Source organism: Calonectris borealis, chromosome 2 (genome assembly GCF_964195595.1).
Source record: "Calonectris borealis chromosome 2, bCalBor7.hap1.2, whole genome shotgun sequence".
NCBI lineage: Eukaryota > Metazoa > Chordata > Aves > Procellariiformes > Procellariidae > Calonectris > Calonectris borealis.
The window spans coordinates 99,349,050-99,368,121 of NC_134313.1; the positions used below are offsets into that span (position 1 = coordinate 99,349,050).

General features: G+C 43.0%; 1 protein-coding gene across 2 annotated transcripts in view; it reads left to right on the forward strand.

Moving 5' to 3' along the window:
- The window catches only part of PHACTR1 (phosphatase and actin regulator 1), a 313,153-nt gene that overhangs the window by 232,555 nt on the left and 61,526 nt on the right, over window positions 1-19,072 (forward strand). For both annotated transcript variants that reach the window (XM_075142705.1, XM_075142706.1), the window contains 3 exons: window positions 1,120-1,200; window positions 8,224-8,409; window positions 9,417-9,623. In XM_075142705.1, coding sequence (XP_074998806.1) covers window positions 1,120-1,200; window positions 8,224-8,409; window positions 9,417-9,623 — 474 coding nt within the window. The remainder of the gene's footprint in view (window positions 1-1,119; window positions 1,201-8,223; window positions 8,410-9,416; window positions 9,624-19,072) is intronic.

The window sequence follows — 19,072 nt, forward strand, 5'->3', positions numbered from 1 at the left end:
GCGATGAGTGCAGTGTGTCAGTATAAGCATGGCTAATTCACCAAGTATACCATGCCCCTGCGGGAACAGCCAACATGCAGCTGTGCCAGAAAAGGTTACACTCTTATGTTTTCAGGGATGGAGAGAGGGTTTCGGAGCCTCTTTTGCTTTAAATCTGCCTTGGGCAGACTGAAGATGCTAAGTCCCAGTTCATTTGTGTGTGCGTGCATCTGCGCTGGGTCTGATAGGGGAGCATATGGCAGAAGCGATTCGCCCTTGACTGTGCCTCTTTTTTGGCAGGCACAGGCTTGTTTCTCGCAGAGCGCGCGCAGTTGCAGCCAGTCCTGCACATCACTTCTTGTGCCCCTTGCTTGCTGGCTTTCAGCTCTTTGCCTGAATGCATGTCCTTTGTGGTGTTTTGGTTAATTGGACATTGTTTTAATTACTGCTGAACTAAACAAACATGAAATTTCTATCTGTCGTTTTGCCGCCCCAGTGACCACGGTCTCCTCACAGGCAATACGGGACTCGGGCTGTTCAGACCTGGTGTAAATAGCAATGCCTTTCATGGGGTTCCTCATTTACAACTTTCTGGGGGAAAACACCCCTCCAGGGAGGAGAAGGCTCTATTAAACAGCTCTTTTTTGCACTGTCCCAAACGCCTTGCTCTGCTCTCCCTGGAGTTAGTGGGAAACAAGCCTTGGCTTCAGGGCAGCAGAGGTGCCAGTCCTCTTCTGTGGCCTGGGGACAGTCCACAGCCATGTCTTTCATTGATGTGATCCTTCGCATTGCCTCCTTTCCTACCTTCCCCCTCCGGTTTCCGCACTAATTGCCTTTTTCTCCCGTTGCTGTCTCTAATTCTCCACAGCAATGCTTCGGTCATGTGTCAAAATTAAGCAATGGGAGTGCAGGCATGCCCTCAAATCGGTCGGTCTATAGCCGTTTCTGTCAATAATGGCCACACTACAGCAGCAGGCAGATTCTCTGGACTGTCAGTAGCCTTTATTTTGAGAAGCTAATTTGCCACTGACTTGAAGAGGAGAAAAAGCATTTTTTAAATGCCTGAAAAGGCATAGAGCCTTTTAAAGTAATCATTTCCCTTCTTTTCTAGTTATATTGACCCTTCTTCTTTGCTTACAGCTTTGGAAAGAAAAATATCAATGAGGCAAAGCAGGGAGGAGCTTATAAAACGAGGAGTGCTGAAAGAAATTTTTGATAAAGGTAAGTGTTGTTCTTTTTACAACATTAAATTGACATCCCATATAGTTTTATGGACAGATATTACATTATTGTAACATTAAGAACTGGGAATACAGTCCTGAATTGCAGGACTGTGCAGAATAAGGTCTCCAAACATCTCTTCTGATTTCACCGTGAGCTGGCCCTCCCTGTTGGATACATATGATAGTTATCTAGGAAATAAAACTGAAAGCTAATCAGAAATGTAAAGCGGTAGAAATATAGATCATGGCAGCATGCAGGAGTCACTTGCTGCAAAACAGCGAGGCATCCAGACTGCGGGGAGTCGGAGTGCCTGCATTTGTTATCATTGTCTGGTTGAGTCACTCTGGGATTAACTGTTGTGGAAAAGGGAAACATTTAAAGGTTTTGGATACTGGCAAGCACAGAACAGTGCACATTCCCTTGAAACAGCTCAGAAGACATAATAATAATAATTCCTTGTTCAGGATAATTAATTTGTTGAGTTGGTAATGTATTATTTATGCAAAACGCCATTGTTTTACAAACACCATTGTTTTCCACTGGTAATGCAACACATATTTGACATCTATTACGTATGTGTCAATCTTTAACCGCAGCTTTTATTTGTTTTGCTGCTTCCCTTGTCAATAACTAAAGCAATGAATTCATCAAATTATATAAAGACATGCCAAAGTTGCCTCTTAATTTCAGTAGAACTTATGCACCTGCTTTAAAGCCTCATTAATTCAAAGTCTAAAAGTTTTTAACAATACCAGTACAAAACCTGTTAGAAGTCCATAGAAGTTATAAACTTTCACAGATATTAGAAGTAGGGTCTACCTCATAAAGTCTGGAGCATTTAAATCTGCTGCTTACTTTTTTCGTCCAGCTTATTGGGAATTTAAAAATTTACTAACACGAAACTGTTTATTTTTTTAAGTGAGAAAAAAAAAAATTGCAAAACCAAAGAAATATGCTGCTTGTCATTAAATTCTACAGTTATTACCTGTTACGTATTTTAGATGCTGCTAGTCCTTTAGATCTAACACTACCTGTGTTCTCACTATGCCCTGCTGCCTTGGAAGTCATCCTAGATGCAACTTCAGGGTAGAAACAACGCCTGGCAAAAGGTTTGCCCTTCTCGCTGCTTTGGGTTGTCCACGTTTTGGAGTGTGACTCAGATCGGCTAGGCAGCCACGAGGCAGGCATCCCCGCGGCCAGCGAGGCACAGTCCAGGCTGTCACACCGAGTGTGTCGCAGCCCAGGGGAGGCCAGGGCGTAGCTCCCCGTTCAGTGCCCTGGCCAGCTCAGAAGTCAGCCTTCAGTCACACCTCCGTCTGGGGAGTGCCCTCCTTCAGCCCTGCCCCACATCCCACACGTGGCTGCTTTCTGACCCACCCCACGCACGCCTGAAGGCATCCCCAGGAAAAATCTTTTCTGTGCAGCCTGACCCTGCCTTCCACGGTGAAACCTGGGGAGATTCCCCCTGCTTCGCTACCAAAGCACTACAGCTTTCTCCATTAATCAAATAATGCTGTAGCTTGCCATCTTCTATGTCATCTTGTGAAGCAGATGCTAAGCTGTCTGGAAGTCCTCGTCTGAAAAACAAAATCAATTCCTCTTTATAGTCATTTTTCACCTTTTCATATCAGAAAAAGCTGGTATGAAACATGTGCTGCTTTTTCCTATTTCCAGTGCAAAAGGCAGACATCGGGCTTTTTCACGGTCAGGTGCCACAAAAAGGGAAACTATAATGCAAAAAAGCTGGACTTCTTATTCAGTGTCCTACATTATTTCCTGCTGATTGCAAACACAGGAAGCTAAGAATTGGTACCCTTCCTTGAAAGAAAGAGGTAGGCCCGAGGAGAAGGTGGTAATACACAAGTATAGGAGCAGTGATCAAGTAGCTTTGATGATATAAGGATATGAGTAAGGCAAGATTTGTAGAGCAAAAGCCATATTTCCTTCAGTGGTGTAATAATCCGAGAGTAATTCTAATAAAGGATATTTTATCTCACTGCGAACCTTAAGCGGAAGTAACATTTTCCTTGTAATTCCCATTAGGTAATCTCTAATCCTTCAAGAAAACACAGCAGACTTCAGCACTTCATAGCAGAAGGCTCTATTTGATGATGGTAGCACCTTCCATGCCAAGAGGCAATTTGCACAGACAGTAGGTGTAGCCATAATGTTAAATCGCTTTGTCTCCCTTTCCTAAGAGGAGGACAAAGCAGACAGAATCAGCCCGTGAGTGAGTAATTTTGCCTTTTTCTTTCTTAAAAAAATCTGTACAGGTCAAGGGAAACTTAATATGGATAGGCTGACCCAAGAACAAAAATTCTGGAGCTTGCAGTGTGCTTAGTGTTGGTTTTATCATATCTTCTATGTTGAAGAAAAACAGAATTAGCGAGTTTGTTCACCTGCTGTGTAAAATGACACTCTGATCTGTTTGCTTCAGGATTTGCTGGCTTTTCAGAGGACTTTGTGTCATCCAGCAGGTGAAAGTTAGCAGAGTGCAGTAAGTCACAGTGTTCACATATGGGAGAGACACTGCAGTCCAGCTGCTATATTTGGGAAACAAGAAATGCTTTTATCACTTCAGTGACCCCCATGCTTAAACTAGTCAGGTGAAACCACTCCAGACTGAACTGCAGAGAGCTCTTTTCTTGGCAAGGGCCAGACTCGTGACCAAATCAGTTTCTGTCATCTTCCATTTCCACATAGTGAGTTGAAGAAATGCCTGATGAGGCACCTGCTATTCTAATAGTTTGTGGGCAGGCAGTGCCGAGAGGTTAAAAATACAGCTTCCACCTGCAACTCAGAACATACCACCGCATTTAGAAGAACTCACATTTTTGCTATACCATTGCTCCCGCACAGAGATAAACAGCTTTGATTTTCACATGAAGGTATAACTGTCCCAAAAACATCTGTCTTTAGAACTGCCCACTGTTCCATGGTGCCAGTCAAAGAATTAAATCTACTTGTAGTATTTTGATACCTCTTCTTTTATCTGAACATAGATGAGATTACCTATAGTGAGAAATTTCTGAATATGAGTGTGTACTGATTGCTTGCTTCAGAGACGATGGTGCAATGGTTCTGCAAGGAAGCATGGGCAGTCTTCATCTTTTATACTTTTGTGGTTTTGTACTCTCTATCTAATCAAAATTATGGATTTAGAGCCAGATTTCAGATTACCTAAATCCTGACAGGATTTGAAGGTGTTGCACTTATGTGCAAAGGCAGATTTTGTGGCAGTATGTGAGCATAAGTTTGAAGAAGTGGCTCTGGTAATGCAGCAAGGAGGAAGGCATGGCAACCACCGGAGAGCCAGGTATGCTGCAGTTTCAATACGTTGAAAGGATTTGAACTCCTCCAGAAGCAGGGAGGACATCCATATGTCAGCCTGTCTCAAAATCCACAGGATCCCACAAGATTGGGGGTCTGCTTAGAGACTGAAGTCAAGGAGGATCCTAGTCACTGTGCTAAGGTAGCCACCAACGCTAGGAAACAGCCCCGGGGACAGGTCTTGACCACATGCAAGAACACTCAGTTTTCCATCCCCTAGCCCATGGTGGCCACGGCAGAGAAGGACGTGATTTCTTCTCTGCCCTTCCTAGCTTTTGCCATCGAGAATGCTTGCCTGGACAGTCTTACTTGAGAGCAGGCAAGTACTGAAGGAGACAACCCAAAGTGGAAAATAACTCAGGATTTCGAACTCTCCTCATCATTTTGACTTCCTTAGCCATTTGTCTATGGAAGGAGCGTATGAGCGTGGCACTTTTCAGACATCCAAGAGGTTCCCTAGTCCAAGGTGTTCAGAGTGAAAAGACACAGTGAGAGGGTAGGCAGAGCTCCAACGTAAAGAAGCAACAAAAGGACTGGTCTGTACCAGTCAGCATGATGCACTGTGGGCTATTTCGCACCGGGCAATTTTTAAAAAGAACCTGAAAGTGGAAATGGCAGGTGAGTTCAGGAGTACAAACCATGCTTAGGGGACGCGTGTTTTGAACATATCATCTATGCATTTCTGGGCCTTCACCCCATGCTGTTATTTTCACATGCTACGGTGAATCAAAGTGTCTGGGTAGAGTCCTCTGCATGAGAGAGTTTCCTCTGAGCTCCTGTTTCTTCAGTGACTCCAGGTGTGCAGAGCCCCCTGAGTAATAGAAGAGCAGCCTTCATGTGCTCCTGTTGCTGCAGAGGTCAAGCTACTCTCTCTGGTCCCGTCCAGATCCAGCTGATTCACACTCAGCCAGCATTATCAAAGCTCATGCATTTAGGGAGAGTCGTTCTCCACTAAGTAGCAGCAGGCTGTGAAAACACAGCAAAAAGGATTTAGCAAGTGTGAGAACGAAAGAATACATATGTTATCGCTGGACAAAATTAACTTTAAACTTATAGCCAGTTCCTGAAGACTAATCAATTCATCCATGTATATGTAATAATTGCATTACCAATATTCTTTTCATTTGTATGTCAGCTAACCAGAATATCTTTTAGTACTTTAAAAATAATAAGTAATTTGCCTTTTATGTCTGGTTGTCAAGGATCCAGGATTAATTCACACTAAGATATTCTTCACTCTACAAATTATTTTATCTGCATCTTTGATCTCTTTGCTGTACTTGAGCAGCTTCTTTAAGCGAGATCTGATTTAGGGTGTATATTTCAGTCATGATTCTGTGTCATGTCTGATGATTTCAGTCAAATCCAAGGACAAGTTTTAGAGTCTAAATGAAGATTGGAGATACTCAGAGGTAGGATTAAAAGAGGTTATGCTGTCAGTACAGAGAGCTGTCGTGCTCATTATTATGACAAAAAGTAAAAGCCAAAATTTTATCTCACGTTTTACTTTTTTGCAATCGTAAACCTTCAACGATTTGAACGCTATCTTCTTAAATCATGCGGAATATACCTTGAGAAGTGCAAAGTGCAGCTAAGACAGTAAGATTTCAAGGTGCTCAGCGTGTTATGATAGGCATCCCACTTCAGGAAAAATGTGTAGACATCGCTCCAAAAAATAAATGTTACTGGTTTATCATGCATACTTTTTGTCTGCTCACAGTTATGGTCAAATTTAGTCCTCCACTGAATTAATTAATATTGCTGGACACAATCACTGCCTTTCATTCAAGAAACAGTTGCTCTGCATAAGAAACAGTTATGCTCTTTCCTGAAACTGGGTAACTGAGACAACAGCAGCCCCTCTCCCAAACACGTGTAAAGGTGTGTGTTTATAAAAGGGAGACAGAGCACAGAATGCATAGCATTTCCACCCAAACAGCGAAGCTGAAAAATATTCAGCTTAAATACTAGCTGAACTGTTGTTTGATTTGCTGCCTAGGGAAATAAACGGGTTTGTATTGAATGACCACAGCAGTTAGAGGGAGACTGTGCTGCGAACAATTGGCCAAAACCTTCAGTTTTGATTAATGTTGGCGCCTTTTAGCCAGCTCAGTCGATTGCTCTGAAAGCCGTGGGTCAGGCTTCAGTCTAGTATGATGTGGCTGTGTACCATAATAGCTCTCTAGGTCTTCAAAAAGCCTCCAACAAAAAGAAGAAAGTCAAGACCTTGGTATTTCTAATAATTCCAAAGTAAGCAGGAGACCATCTTCACTCGCTGTAGAGAAGCTTTGAGAGGCAAAAACGTAATTCTGAATACTTATCAGCTGACGTACTTTCAGACTTGTTAATTGCTGTGTCCTGATGCTTAAGTGAGACTTAAATTTTTTTCTCTTTTCAGTGTTGTTTTCCAAAGTGTTTTGCACATCTTAGCCCTGTAAGGGGAAAATGTGCACTCACTTGAATGATATACATCTCTGCTCGGTACATTGAGCAGTAATACGGCTAATCAGAGGTGCCCAAAAATCAAGAACCAGATCCTGAAATCCTGAGTTTGACTTAAAAAAATAATTTAAATGCATAGTAAAATTAGGCTCCATTTATTTGCCTGCTGGTTTTTAGCCTTATAGGTCACATTCCAGTTATATTTTCAGGCTTCCACTCGTAACCATAGGGGCTGAACACTTTCCTTTATAAAATTGTAATTGAGATATCCATGTAGTCATTGCCTCCAGGTACCAGAGTGCTGTGCATAACAAGTTCTGAGATAAAAATCATGCGGGTTGACACCATAGAGAATGATCTGATCCCTCGCTTCTGTTCTTTATTATTTCTAATGTGAAGTGGCGTTTGATAGAAAAGAAACTACCAGCTGCTGTTACAGAAATTTTGCTTGGATAGAGGAGATATTAATAACTTTAAAAACAGGCTTTCTAAATGGAATCTGCTATATCCCAGTATCAAGATCTTACAGCAGGCGACTATAAAAATTATTCTCTCCCTTACTTAAAATCTTGATGCTGGGAGCTGAAATGTTTTTATTTGTGTGTTAAATAGGGACATACTTCTGTGATTTTGCTTGTGTCCCTTATAGAATAAAAATTGGTGTAAGGGAAGAGAATAATTCTTGTTATTATTATTAAAATATTATAAATTATATACTGTGTAGATTAGTATTCTTTAAGAACGCTCCATAGCTTCAGTTCCAGCCCATTCTCATTCCTGACTTCCCAGCTTCAACAGAGACAGAGGGAAAACAGATTTTGTGGCCCTGGATGTGGCTGCATGGCCCCATGGGTGGAGGATGGTCGGGAACCGTCCAGCTTAGACCATGGATCATAATGACCATCCTAGGGTAAGCAAAGGATCAACACAGGTATTTGACAGATCTTTCCCACATCTCAAGAACCCCTTAAGGCCAGTGGAATGCTGTCAGACTTCTGTGAAACTGTTGTGGACAGAACATCGCAGTCAGACATCTCCAGAAATTGCTCTGCACGAGTTGTATTTTTGAGATACGAACCATATTGTTTTGATCCTTATCCCTGTGTCTTCTGTATACATACAAGATCTCAGTTCAGGTTCCTCATTTGCAAGCAAGCTAATGGAGATAGCAGATTTCATTTTAAGTTCTTTCTGCATCTTATTTATGTGTCTTCTGTTGTCATTCTGCTTTCCTCCAACTATGAACAGATGGGGAACTTTCCATACCAAATGAAGAAGGAGCTTTGGAGAATGGGCAGCCTCTGGGCTCCGGGCAAGTGCTGAGCTCCAGCCAGGTATCCTTGCCAGCCCTAGCAGAACTGGAGTCAGGTCCAGCATCTGGGGAACCCTGCTCATACGAGGTGCTCCCAACCACAGAGATCATGGATGGGACAGGTAACATCTTGTTTACATTCTGATGTAGATACTCTAAGCTGTTTGAAACAAGTTTTTGACTTCTAACATTTGGTGAGGAATCCTTGTCAAAGACAAAGGTCTTCTGGTGGAGAAGGAGGTGACAGCATACAGATTGTCACTGGATGCTCCATGAGAAATTTTGACTGACTTGGCGTAGAACCTCTACTTCTACACAAGTAACCTCTTTGTGAGTAAGGCAAAGTCCCTGCACTTTGTGAACATTTAAGAGTAGATTTCTAATTCTCTGGCTATGTGTCAGCTGTGCCAATGAGCTCTAGAGCAGAGAGCTCACAACATTTTTAAACCCTAGGGTACAACGTCATGCCCTTTAGCTGCCACGTGGTGTTGGGTGATGTTCACACCATGCATCTTTCCGTAGCTAACACAGCCAGCTGCCCTACCCTAGATGAGGCTCTCTGCACTTCTTCCCCAGCCCATGCAGAGAGGCGGCAACGCTGTACATCTAGGTTAGCTCCTCTATCTGCATCACTTAATGCTGAGAATTGTGGACAAAGGTTGAGTGAGGAAAAGTGACATCCATGATCCTGCACAGCTATGCAGCCTCTTTGAAATGGAGTAGGCCCCGTGAGGTGCTTTTATATTTGTAGGATAAGTTTAGAGACCACCTGCTAACATATCTGGTCCTGAGCAAGCTGTGGTGACAGACCGTTTGAGATGTGACATTTTAAGGCTCTTGATTTGTGTTCAAGATGTGGGAATACGTCCCAGCCTGGCATAAGGGAGCTGGCTTCTGTCAGAGGTAACGGGAAATTCGGCTGTTGTGTAGACGTGTGTGTTACTCCTTCTCTTTCCCTTTTTCTCCCTTTCTTTCTCTCCTCCTTTCTATGTTATATGATGTTTGAGTGAAATGTATTAGTCGTTCTTAATCTGCATTGCTGTGCTGCTTTTCTTGTCTTACTGCGGCTGTATCCGCTGCTGCTTTGCTCGTAACGTTGTTGCGTCTATGATGTGGTTGTGTCCTCCAGTGTCTGAAGAGAGCCCCACATCCAATGAATCCGGCGTCCTCCTGTCCCAAGATCCTACAGCTAAGCCAGTCCTGCTACTTCCCCCCAAAAAATCTGCCGCTTTCCCTGGAGACCATGAGGACACCCCAGTGAAACAGTTGTCCCTCCTCAAACAGCCCCCTGCCCTGCCTCCTAAACCTATTGCCAGGATTGCCAGCCACTTAACTGGTAAGTAGGTGTTCCTGGACCCTCAGCACCACCGTTTCCCTTACCGGAAAAACCTGCCCTTACAGCAAGGTTCTCAGTGTCCTTCCTCCTTCTGTAACGCTGTTTGCATATGTTGTTGTGTGTACTGGTAATGTATCTGTGTTGTACCTAGGGCAGGGATCACGAAGCATTTTCAGGCTATAACTTCATCAACGTTGCTTCAGGGCACTTCCCCTCTCAGCTGTAATTACTGAAGACCGCCGCTGCGTTTCCTAACCCTCCTCACTCTTACTCATCAAGACTTACCATCACCACAAAAATTGCAGGATGTGCTTTGATGGAAAAGGGAGTATCAGGAAAATTCTAGCATATCTTTAAATGCCTTTAATGAGAAAAGGGGTGAGGGTTGAGGGGAAAGGGAGAGTTTTGCTTTCTCCTTTTGCCCTTTGTTGCTTCTCCCCTGAACTGCCATCGGGGCAGGTCCCCCCGCACACACCCTGTACCTTTCCATGTGTTTGTCTTTTACTTGCCCCCCTGATCCTTACACAGGCCATTCTGTCCCATGCCTTCTTGCCATTTTCCTTCCCTGCTCACGCTGCCTGCCTAACTGCTCTCCCTTTCCACCCCTGCTCTGACTGCTCTCCTCCGACTGGGGAGTTCTGATGATGATGGGCAGCTCCAGTTCCCAACGACCAGGATTTTGGTGTCCTGCAGTTTATCTCTCACCGCATGGCAGCTAGCAACAGTAGACAATACAGGCTCCTTTTTTGTGTTCCAGATGTTTTCACAAGTGTCCAGGCTCTTTGCGGTTCAAAGCTCTAGGCACATGTGGAAGGAGGATTGGTGGGTCTCTCCTCTCTCCAGTCTCTCATTTAGACCACCAAAGCAGGGGATGGCTACATTTACGCAGACCAAAAAAGGTTCCCTAAATGCTTGCCTGCATCTTTTGAACAGTCTCCTCATAATTGCAGCTGCTGGCCAGGAGGTAGCACCTCAAAATCCTAGTTCAAGACGAAGTGTGGTGCATCTCTGTGCTGGGGCAACTACTGAGCTTCTCACTGGGTCGATCTTCTTGTGTTAATGCTGCCCTGATCTTTTCAGGGCTGATGTGAGAAATGCTTAGCCCACGTTAATACATTCTATATGTTTCTTTTTCCTGACGGTTAATACCCGTTTTATTCGGGTTAAGATATATATCAGGAAAGAGCTCATTAGGAAAGAGCATGTTCTGGTTTTCTCTCATATCTCTACGTAGTCTCTTCATGTTTCTGTTTGGATGACCACACATTTTTGTTCTGTATAGTTTTGTTCATTTTATGTAAATCTCTTTACTTTCTTGCCTGCCAAAATCTACACATAATGGTTAATATTTTGCCTTATACTACAAACTGAATGGGCAGTTCTGCAGCCTGCAAAGCCAGGCAGCAGTATTAATGGCTTCAGGTGAGGACAAAACCAGCTTCCTATGATCTCCCATAACACTCTGTCCCAATTACAAGAAGCTGCTCAGAAATGAGGCCAACATGGAAGAAATAAAAAAATAGGAATAGCATAGGAAAAAACTCAGGTACTAAATGTCCTTCATTCATAAGCGTTTCTTTGTAAGAGGTAGCAGAAGAATCAAAGGATGAGGGCTTCTGGTGTCGGGTTTTTTGCGGCTGGAAATTTTGTGTGAAGTAGAATCAGGCTCAAGCTATCAGCATAAGTCAATTGCTTGATGGTGACGACTTTCCAATGAAAGTGAAACAGAACTGTGACTTCTCTTACTTTGTGGTGGCCTTTAGTGGTCTCTCATCCAGTCCTAAATAAACTCTTATATGTGCATGTAGGCAGACTCTTGTACGTGCATATACAAAACCATCAGATAAAAGGAACAGAGATTCAGATTTAGTCATAGGGCCCTAATTTAATTGACAGTTATTCCTGGTGGAACTGAAAGACTCATTTATACATACCTTATAAATAAAAGTATTAAACTTATTCTTAAGGGTCCAAAGAGTGGTCTAAAGGATATATGTGTTGTTCAGTGCCTTGTGTTCTCCACTGGTAATTATTTTAGCCATGTATATCTTTGGAAATGAGCAGTCAATCCTAATGAAGCACCCTTATCAGTGAGAAGCAGAATTAATGCTATTCTTTTACTAATTACTCCAGAGACATCCTCAGCTTGTGTGTGAGAAAACAAGTAAAATCTGAATTCTGGCATTCGAGGTGAAGACTTTTCTGTTCTTGTTGCATACCCATTTTTCTACTGAAGATTTGGTGAGAAGGTTGAAGGACAAATTAAGACATACTGGGCTTGGCTAATGGAGAGTGACAGTGGTTTAATGGTCTGGTAACTCTGTTCAAGAAGACTGTGAGGGGTGATGTGATCTTGTGAAGGGTTCAGGTACACATCTGAAAATGCAGAAGCGCCTCTTAACTTCTGTCTTAAGATATATATATATGTATATGTATGTGTACACATGTATATTTATTTAATAGAAACATGTTTTATACAAACGCGTATTATAATATCACTACAGGCGTGGTCAGCAGCAAAATCAAAAAAAAAGAAGAAATATTTTAAATACAAAACTTGAGGAAAGAAAAGCTTCCTTTGAGTCTGACCACCTTCTTGTTGTGAACTTATCCCAAAGTTCTTTAGTAAATGCATGAAGACTGACTTGCAGGGTTTGGCAAAGGACTTAATACAGGTTTTAGAAATGGAAAAGAAACATTCCTCACCTCTGAAAGCATTTGTGAACCATCTCAAACATTTACCTGCCTGTGCCAAGACAAAGATTGGCCTTTCCCTCAGTAAGAAATGCACATAGAAAAGCAGGCCTAAAATAAACATGTAAGAGCACATTTAATTTTGGGGAGAATGAAAAGAAAAAAATCCGTTTTAAAAGGTGACGGGAAGAGAGAATTGCCTCTAGCAAATATAAATCACACAACCTTGGCATGCTTCTTCTCAAGGCTGAGGTACTGTGGGGACAGGACAGTGCAGGAACGGGGACAGAGCCAAGAGCACTCTGCAGAGCAGCCACTGGGAGTGGTGCCACCGCCGCTGCAGAAGATGCTCTGTGCTTTGCCTCACGCCATCTCCTGTGCTCTTGATGATGCTGCCTCCACAGGGAACGTCCCTATCACAGCACAGGGTGTGGAAGTGCCCACGCAGCCCTAGAAGACAGGCAACCCTAGGAGAAAAACATGATCCCGAACTGTTTTGATACCGTTGTTTCACTGCTCTGCATTTCCTGTTGGCCGGTCATGTCCTGGTGAGCCTTCTACTGGTTTTCAGATAGGATTATTATTAGGCAACGTTCACGGACAGAATTTCTTTCGTCATTTTAATTCTCCAATATCCACATACAGAATCCAGGCATTTAGGACAACACTTGCAGCCCCCATTGTTGAAAATGTAGGAGGAGCTGAAATAATCACCTGGGACCAAATTTAACTAGACTGCTGGGGTAAAGTCCCCAGATTATCATAAAATCTTTAATGGCCAAAAGTGATAAGAAGACTGGCCGTATCTGATCTGATAGACAACATACTCCAGTGGTGTAAAGCTCCTTTTGATCTTGATTCATTAAGCTATTACTCTTCTCCAGCACAGATAATGTTTTCTGAAATTAATTAGATATTTTCCATTCAAACAACTGAATCACCAATAACCCATAAAGTCCCCTGAAACATCAGAGAACAAAACATATGCCACTAAGCTGGGATTTCAGCAACACTTGAGTGTATTTGAGCCCAAATTTAGCCTAATATTACAGTAGGGTGTAGCCTGGATCGTATCCAGCCACTCAGCTATTGTATTTAAGCTTTGAAAAACCTTTTGCATTCTCTCGCTTTCTTCATTCAAGATTTTGAGGAGAGGCATAGCACATTTTTAGTTCTGAGATTGTGCTTTCTCATTATGCTTCTGTAGAGTAAGAACTAATTCATAATTAGAGGCAAACATTTAACAGGGTAGGAAATGTTACAAGTCCCCAAAAGTTACTTCTGATAATGCAGACAAGCCAAGGATGAGGTTTGAGAACACGGATGCCTGGTGTCCTTCTGCATTGCCACAACGCAGCTGGTTGTTAGTTACAGCATTATAAAAGTATTTACAACTACAATTTATCCAATAAATATTCTCTGCAGTATTTTATAAGGCAACAGTCACATGTGTCTCAGAAGGCTCCTCTGTAGATGAACCCAAGACGATCCACAAGCTTCCTCCCCTGTGGCATTACCTCCTGCTGCCTGCTCTGGCAGGCTACATTCATGAAGACAGGTTACAGTCATGTGGGGGCAATGGACAATTCTCTTTTCACTGTGTGCTTGAGGGAGAAGCAGCAGAGCGAAAGCAGCTCTCCTTCACCAGCACACCCAGGCTCTCACGGGAAACTGGACCCTGATGCAGTTGTTCTCTTCACACTTTCTCTGCCTGCCACTACCTGGAGGGGGTACCTAGCACGTATAGGCAGCAGGAAATCTTCTCGTCTTTGAAACCTTCTTCAAGGCTCTGCGCGGGAATTCATGCAGAGCTGTACTTTTCAACCTTTAGGCTAAGCATGCTTTGCATGTGTTCTCCAAATTCAACTTGAACCTTGGATGCATACATGGTGCAGAAGAACAGCAAAGAATTTCAGTCTCAAATCTTCCCTGAAGACATGGCTGCAGATCTTGCTGTACTCAGCAGGAGATGCATGGCAGATCTTTCAGAACAGTTTTTAACTTGTCTTTATGAATCTGCTCAAAAAACTCATTGAAAGAAGAGACTCCCACTGTTCAGACACAAGTGATTCGCAGAGAGAAGACCTGAAAAAGTAAAAGCTACTTGTCCAAATGCTACCAGCAATTATCAGGCACATCACCTGGTTTCCACTATGGAGCTCACTCAACAGGCCACGCTGGGTTTTGCATATTTTTTTTGCACGTTACAGAATTAATTACTTGGATGGAATTTAAAGAGTAACTCGTTAACTTTATGACAAGTTGTATTACTTGTAGTTGTATGTAGTACGGCAAAGGTCATAGTATAAGGTCATTCAGGTAGGAAGGAACCTCAGCAAGTCTCTAGTCCAACCTCCTGCTCAAAGCAGGGCCAGCTGTGGGATCAGACCAGGTTGCTCAGGGCTTTGTCCAGCCGGGTCTTGAAAACCTCAAAGGATGCCAACTGCACAACCTGTCTGGGCAAACCTGTTCCACCGTTTGGCTCTTCTCGTGGGGGAAAATGTCTTCCTTATAGTCCAATCCAGAACCTTTCTTATCTCCTCCTCCCACCATGTACAACTGTGAAGAGCCTGGCTCCACCTTATTGATAACCTCCTCATAGGTACTGGTGGGCTGCTGTTAGGTTCCCACTTGCAGGCTATCTTTTCTCCAAGCTGAACAAGCCCTGGTCCCTCAGCTTCTCCTCACAGGTCAGGTGCTCCAGCCTTCAACTGTCGTGGTGGCCCTCTACTCAACTCATTCTAGGTTTTTGATGTCTTTCCTGGGGGGCCCAAACTTTGACACAGTCATATAGATCTACTCCAAGGAGTGTTGAATAGAAGAGGAATAATCCCTTGATCTCCTGGCTGTGCTTCTACTCATACAACCCAGGAGGCTGTTGGTCGTCTTTGCTGTCAGGGTACAATGCTGGCACCTGTGTGGCATCACAAGGAGTCAGGAAAGAGCTTTTCTCCCACTGGCAGGATAGCAAACATAGCCAGCTCTGCCACAAGCCTGGGATTCCCAGGCATGCCTTCTTACTCCATGCAGTAGTTGTGCTGGGAGAGGATTTGAGGATTTTAATGAGCTTTTCTAGCAGCCCTGCTGGAGCAATATTTGCTGCCATGCATCCAGAACTTCCTAGCATTCTGTCTGCAACAGGTGTATCTGCAACATGTGCAACTCTCCAGCCATGTTCAGTGGCTAGGAATCATCAGATGTAGTGTAGTTAATGTACCAGCTTCAGTGTGCCACAAACACATCAGAAGAACCATACATGGGCAGACCTTCTGAGCAGCGAATAAAAGTATATTTATCTATCTCCTGAAAAACCCAAGTGGAAATGCAGCAACTATAGGTATTAGCAAAATGATTTCTATGGAAGGGGTAAGGGCTAACCTGTTTGTCATGGGTCTGATGTGCAGCAAGTCTTGTGGCATCCACAACTATCTTTTAAGTAATTTATTGTCATCAGCAGTGGGAAGACTTCTATCTAACATCTCTTTCATCAATTCTGGCACAATTATTACTTAACCATGCACAGTGCTGAGTGGTCACAACCCTGCTGGGAACCAACATCTTGCAAAATTGCTCATTATTCTCTTGAGCATGAAGAACCTCAGCCAAAAGAGATTAATCAGACTTGCACACCTGCCTTCACACAGTTTGCTTCTCTTCTGTCACATGAGCGCTTTGTGCAATGATTTAGGACTCTGGTAAAATTGCACTGAGAAGACACTTATCACAGATTCCTTGTTCATATTTCCACTGTCCAGCTTCTTATTCATCTACAGATGTCCATGTCTGATGGATATTCCATGCTGAAGACAATAACTGTTCATACATCACATACATTGTGAAATTAAAAAAAACAGAGGAAAGAACTGTAAAATGCAGTCATCTCACTCTTACACGCAGGGACAAGTCGTTCTCTTGTTTGCTCCAGATGATGGTAGCACAGTTTCCAACAGCACGCCTGGAGCCCATGGATTTGAGCAAGGCCCCATTTGTTCAGCACACTCACTGATCTGACCACGCAGTAAAACTTGCAGTACAAGGTCTCCGTTACTGATGTTGGTGAAGATATACTGATACTTTTCCGAGCGAACGGATGGAACTCTCCTCCCATTGCAGTCATTCTCCTTTTAGCCATTTTTTTTTTAACAGACAAGTAGAATTCTCCCGAAGGTGAAGGGCAGACAAGTAGATATAATGCCTTTGGTTCAATTTCAAGGCTCTATTTAGGTATTAGGGCCATATTCAGACAGGCTCAAGAACTTGGGTGAAACACAGTCAGTCTGAATAAAGCCTGAATAAAGGACAAGAATTTTGGCAGGTGTCCAGTGGAGTCAGCACTGATCTGCAACAGGTGATACCACTGAAAATATGTTGATGTGAAGGATGTGAAGGATTTCTTTAAATTTAAGTGGAAACTAAAGGTCCATACCTTTGTTGTGAAGAGTGGAAACCAGAGTATGTACACCTGATTCAGGATGGAGTATGGTTACTTGGGGTAATTAAGCTAGACTTGTTCTCCTATGCAACTCCAAAGCTGTAGTGCCTCTGTCACAATTGTACTAGATGAATGCTTGTATGAGAAAGGAAAAGAAATTTTCCCTATATTTTAGAAGAAAGATGGAAGGATTCCTGTTTGCTTTATACCTGAACCATTTGGCATGTTATACTCACTCCCAGCATACAATATTGCTCTAATCTTCGGAATCACAGAAGGCAGCAAACCCAGTTGATAATTCCAGTTATTCTTTTATCAGAAGCAAGAGATGTCTGCAGTTGGGATCTGAATTCACCATTAAGGGTGACTGCCCTGCATCATACACAGGGAGGTGGGGCACAGGCACTGTCAGATGAAGACATTAATTGAGATACAGCAGAAGAGGATCTAAAACCAACAGTCAAACCTGCACTTTTCAAAATGGAAGTGCAGATCTCAGTGTAGTCTTTGTAATTCAGGACCAGCTCTAGAAGTGAAATTGCAAGGAGCACAAATATATGAAAACACTTTGTTACTACAAATCCCATAGGAGCCTTATTCTCAGGGCTCTGTACAATTTACTCTTTACTCTTTCTGTTATTTATCTTTTATTGAAGATGGTGTGTTCTTTTATGCAGGATACAAAGAGGAAATATAAACATAGTAAGAAAAACACAATAACTTGGAGACCTTCCTGTGCTTGAATAGAAAATGCTGAAAGTATTTTTTTTCTACTGTATAGAAGGCAATCTGCTTTAGAGGAGAGGACAGTGCCCTGTGGTTGGCAATCCCATGAGTTAGATTTCAGCCTTGGTGGAGCCATCAGAAGAATTTTTGCCTTCAAGAGACATGTCAAGTGGATATGATATTGCATTGAAAGCTGAAAGACTTGAGTTCTACTCTCTGTAACTCTCCCACTCTGCAATGTGGAAAGACCACTTTCTCTCCATGCCTTTATTTCATCTTTGTGCACCCTTTGCCTCTCCTGTGTCTTTAGCCTATAAGCCCTTTGAAGAAAGGGAAGACTTGCTGTCGGTGTGTTGTTCCTAGCATAGTAAAAACACTAGTATCAAGTGAATACTGTGGATGCAGTGAAGCTATGACTAGCACTAAAAAAAGTCTAATGTCATATCTGAGCTTGGCTCCATGCATGGTCTTTTTCCACATTACTGTCCTAAATCATTTTCAGGAAGTGCTTGGAAGTCCTAGTATCAACCTTGTGCACCCTGGCTAGTAGATACGGATACTAATACAGGCAATACCCAGGATAGGCCAGGAGGGAGGAAGGAATAAATGGGGCAAGGAGAAGGATAGTTAATGCTAAAAAGAACCATCTGGAAAAGGACTTTAGAAATCTGACAGCGCTCAGGAGTGTGATGACCTTTGAAACCCGGAGGGCAACATCTTACTCCCAAGCTTTCTTAGGTCAAAAGAAGATTCTAGCCCTTCAGTTCCTTTACCATGTTACAGCAAGAAGAGTGACTGAAGCAAGAAAAAGCTAAAGAGCATGCAAGCCTTGCCCACAGAGCTGCATTGCAGAGCTAAATGTCTGTGGTGTTCCAGTCTGGAAAGGGCCTGGCCTTCCTCCTAAACACAAACTCACAGTTGCAGCTTACAGCATATATATTTGCTCTCATTTTTGCTCTTAGCATATGTGGTGGCCATTCCCCACACCCATCTCGGGAACTACAAGCCCTCCCATTAACTTCTTTTCCCTTCTGAAAACTTTTCACAGTGCAACTCCAAAAATCTCCATCCTGCAATTGAGTCCTGGCAGAGAGATTTGCTTGCGGACCTTTCATTGATTTCCTGTGGAAGTCAGGAGAGTCTTTGCCTGGCAGGTCAACTGTGTGATTCAAGGAACATGCCTAGAGTTAAAAAGGTTAAAATTCAATGCATAAGTCCAGAGAAAAGTGCCTGCCAAGTCTTCTGTAAAAGAATACATTAATCCTAACAATGTTCGGCCCTTTATCATTTTCTCCTCCTGTACCCTTCGTTTTTCCAGACCACTCTTGTTTAGTATTCAAACCCTATTTCTTTTCTCTTTTGCCCTGTAATGTAATTTTTAACACCAGATTTTTGCACATTGCAAAGCTGCAAGAAATGTAACTTGTAGTAATTCCACTGCAGTGGCTGAGAAGGATCAGGAGCCCCTGAGCTTTTGCTCCAGCAGCAATGGTGGTGAGTCATCCTGTACCTTCAGATACAGAATTGCTCTCCCCCTCCTTCGTGCCCGTTGAGCAGGAGACATCGCGATTACCTCACAGGGCTGTTTTGGAAGATT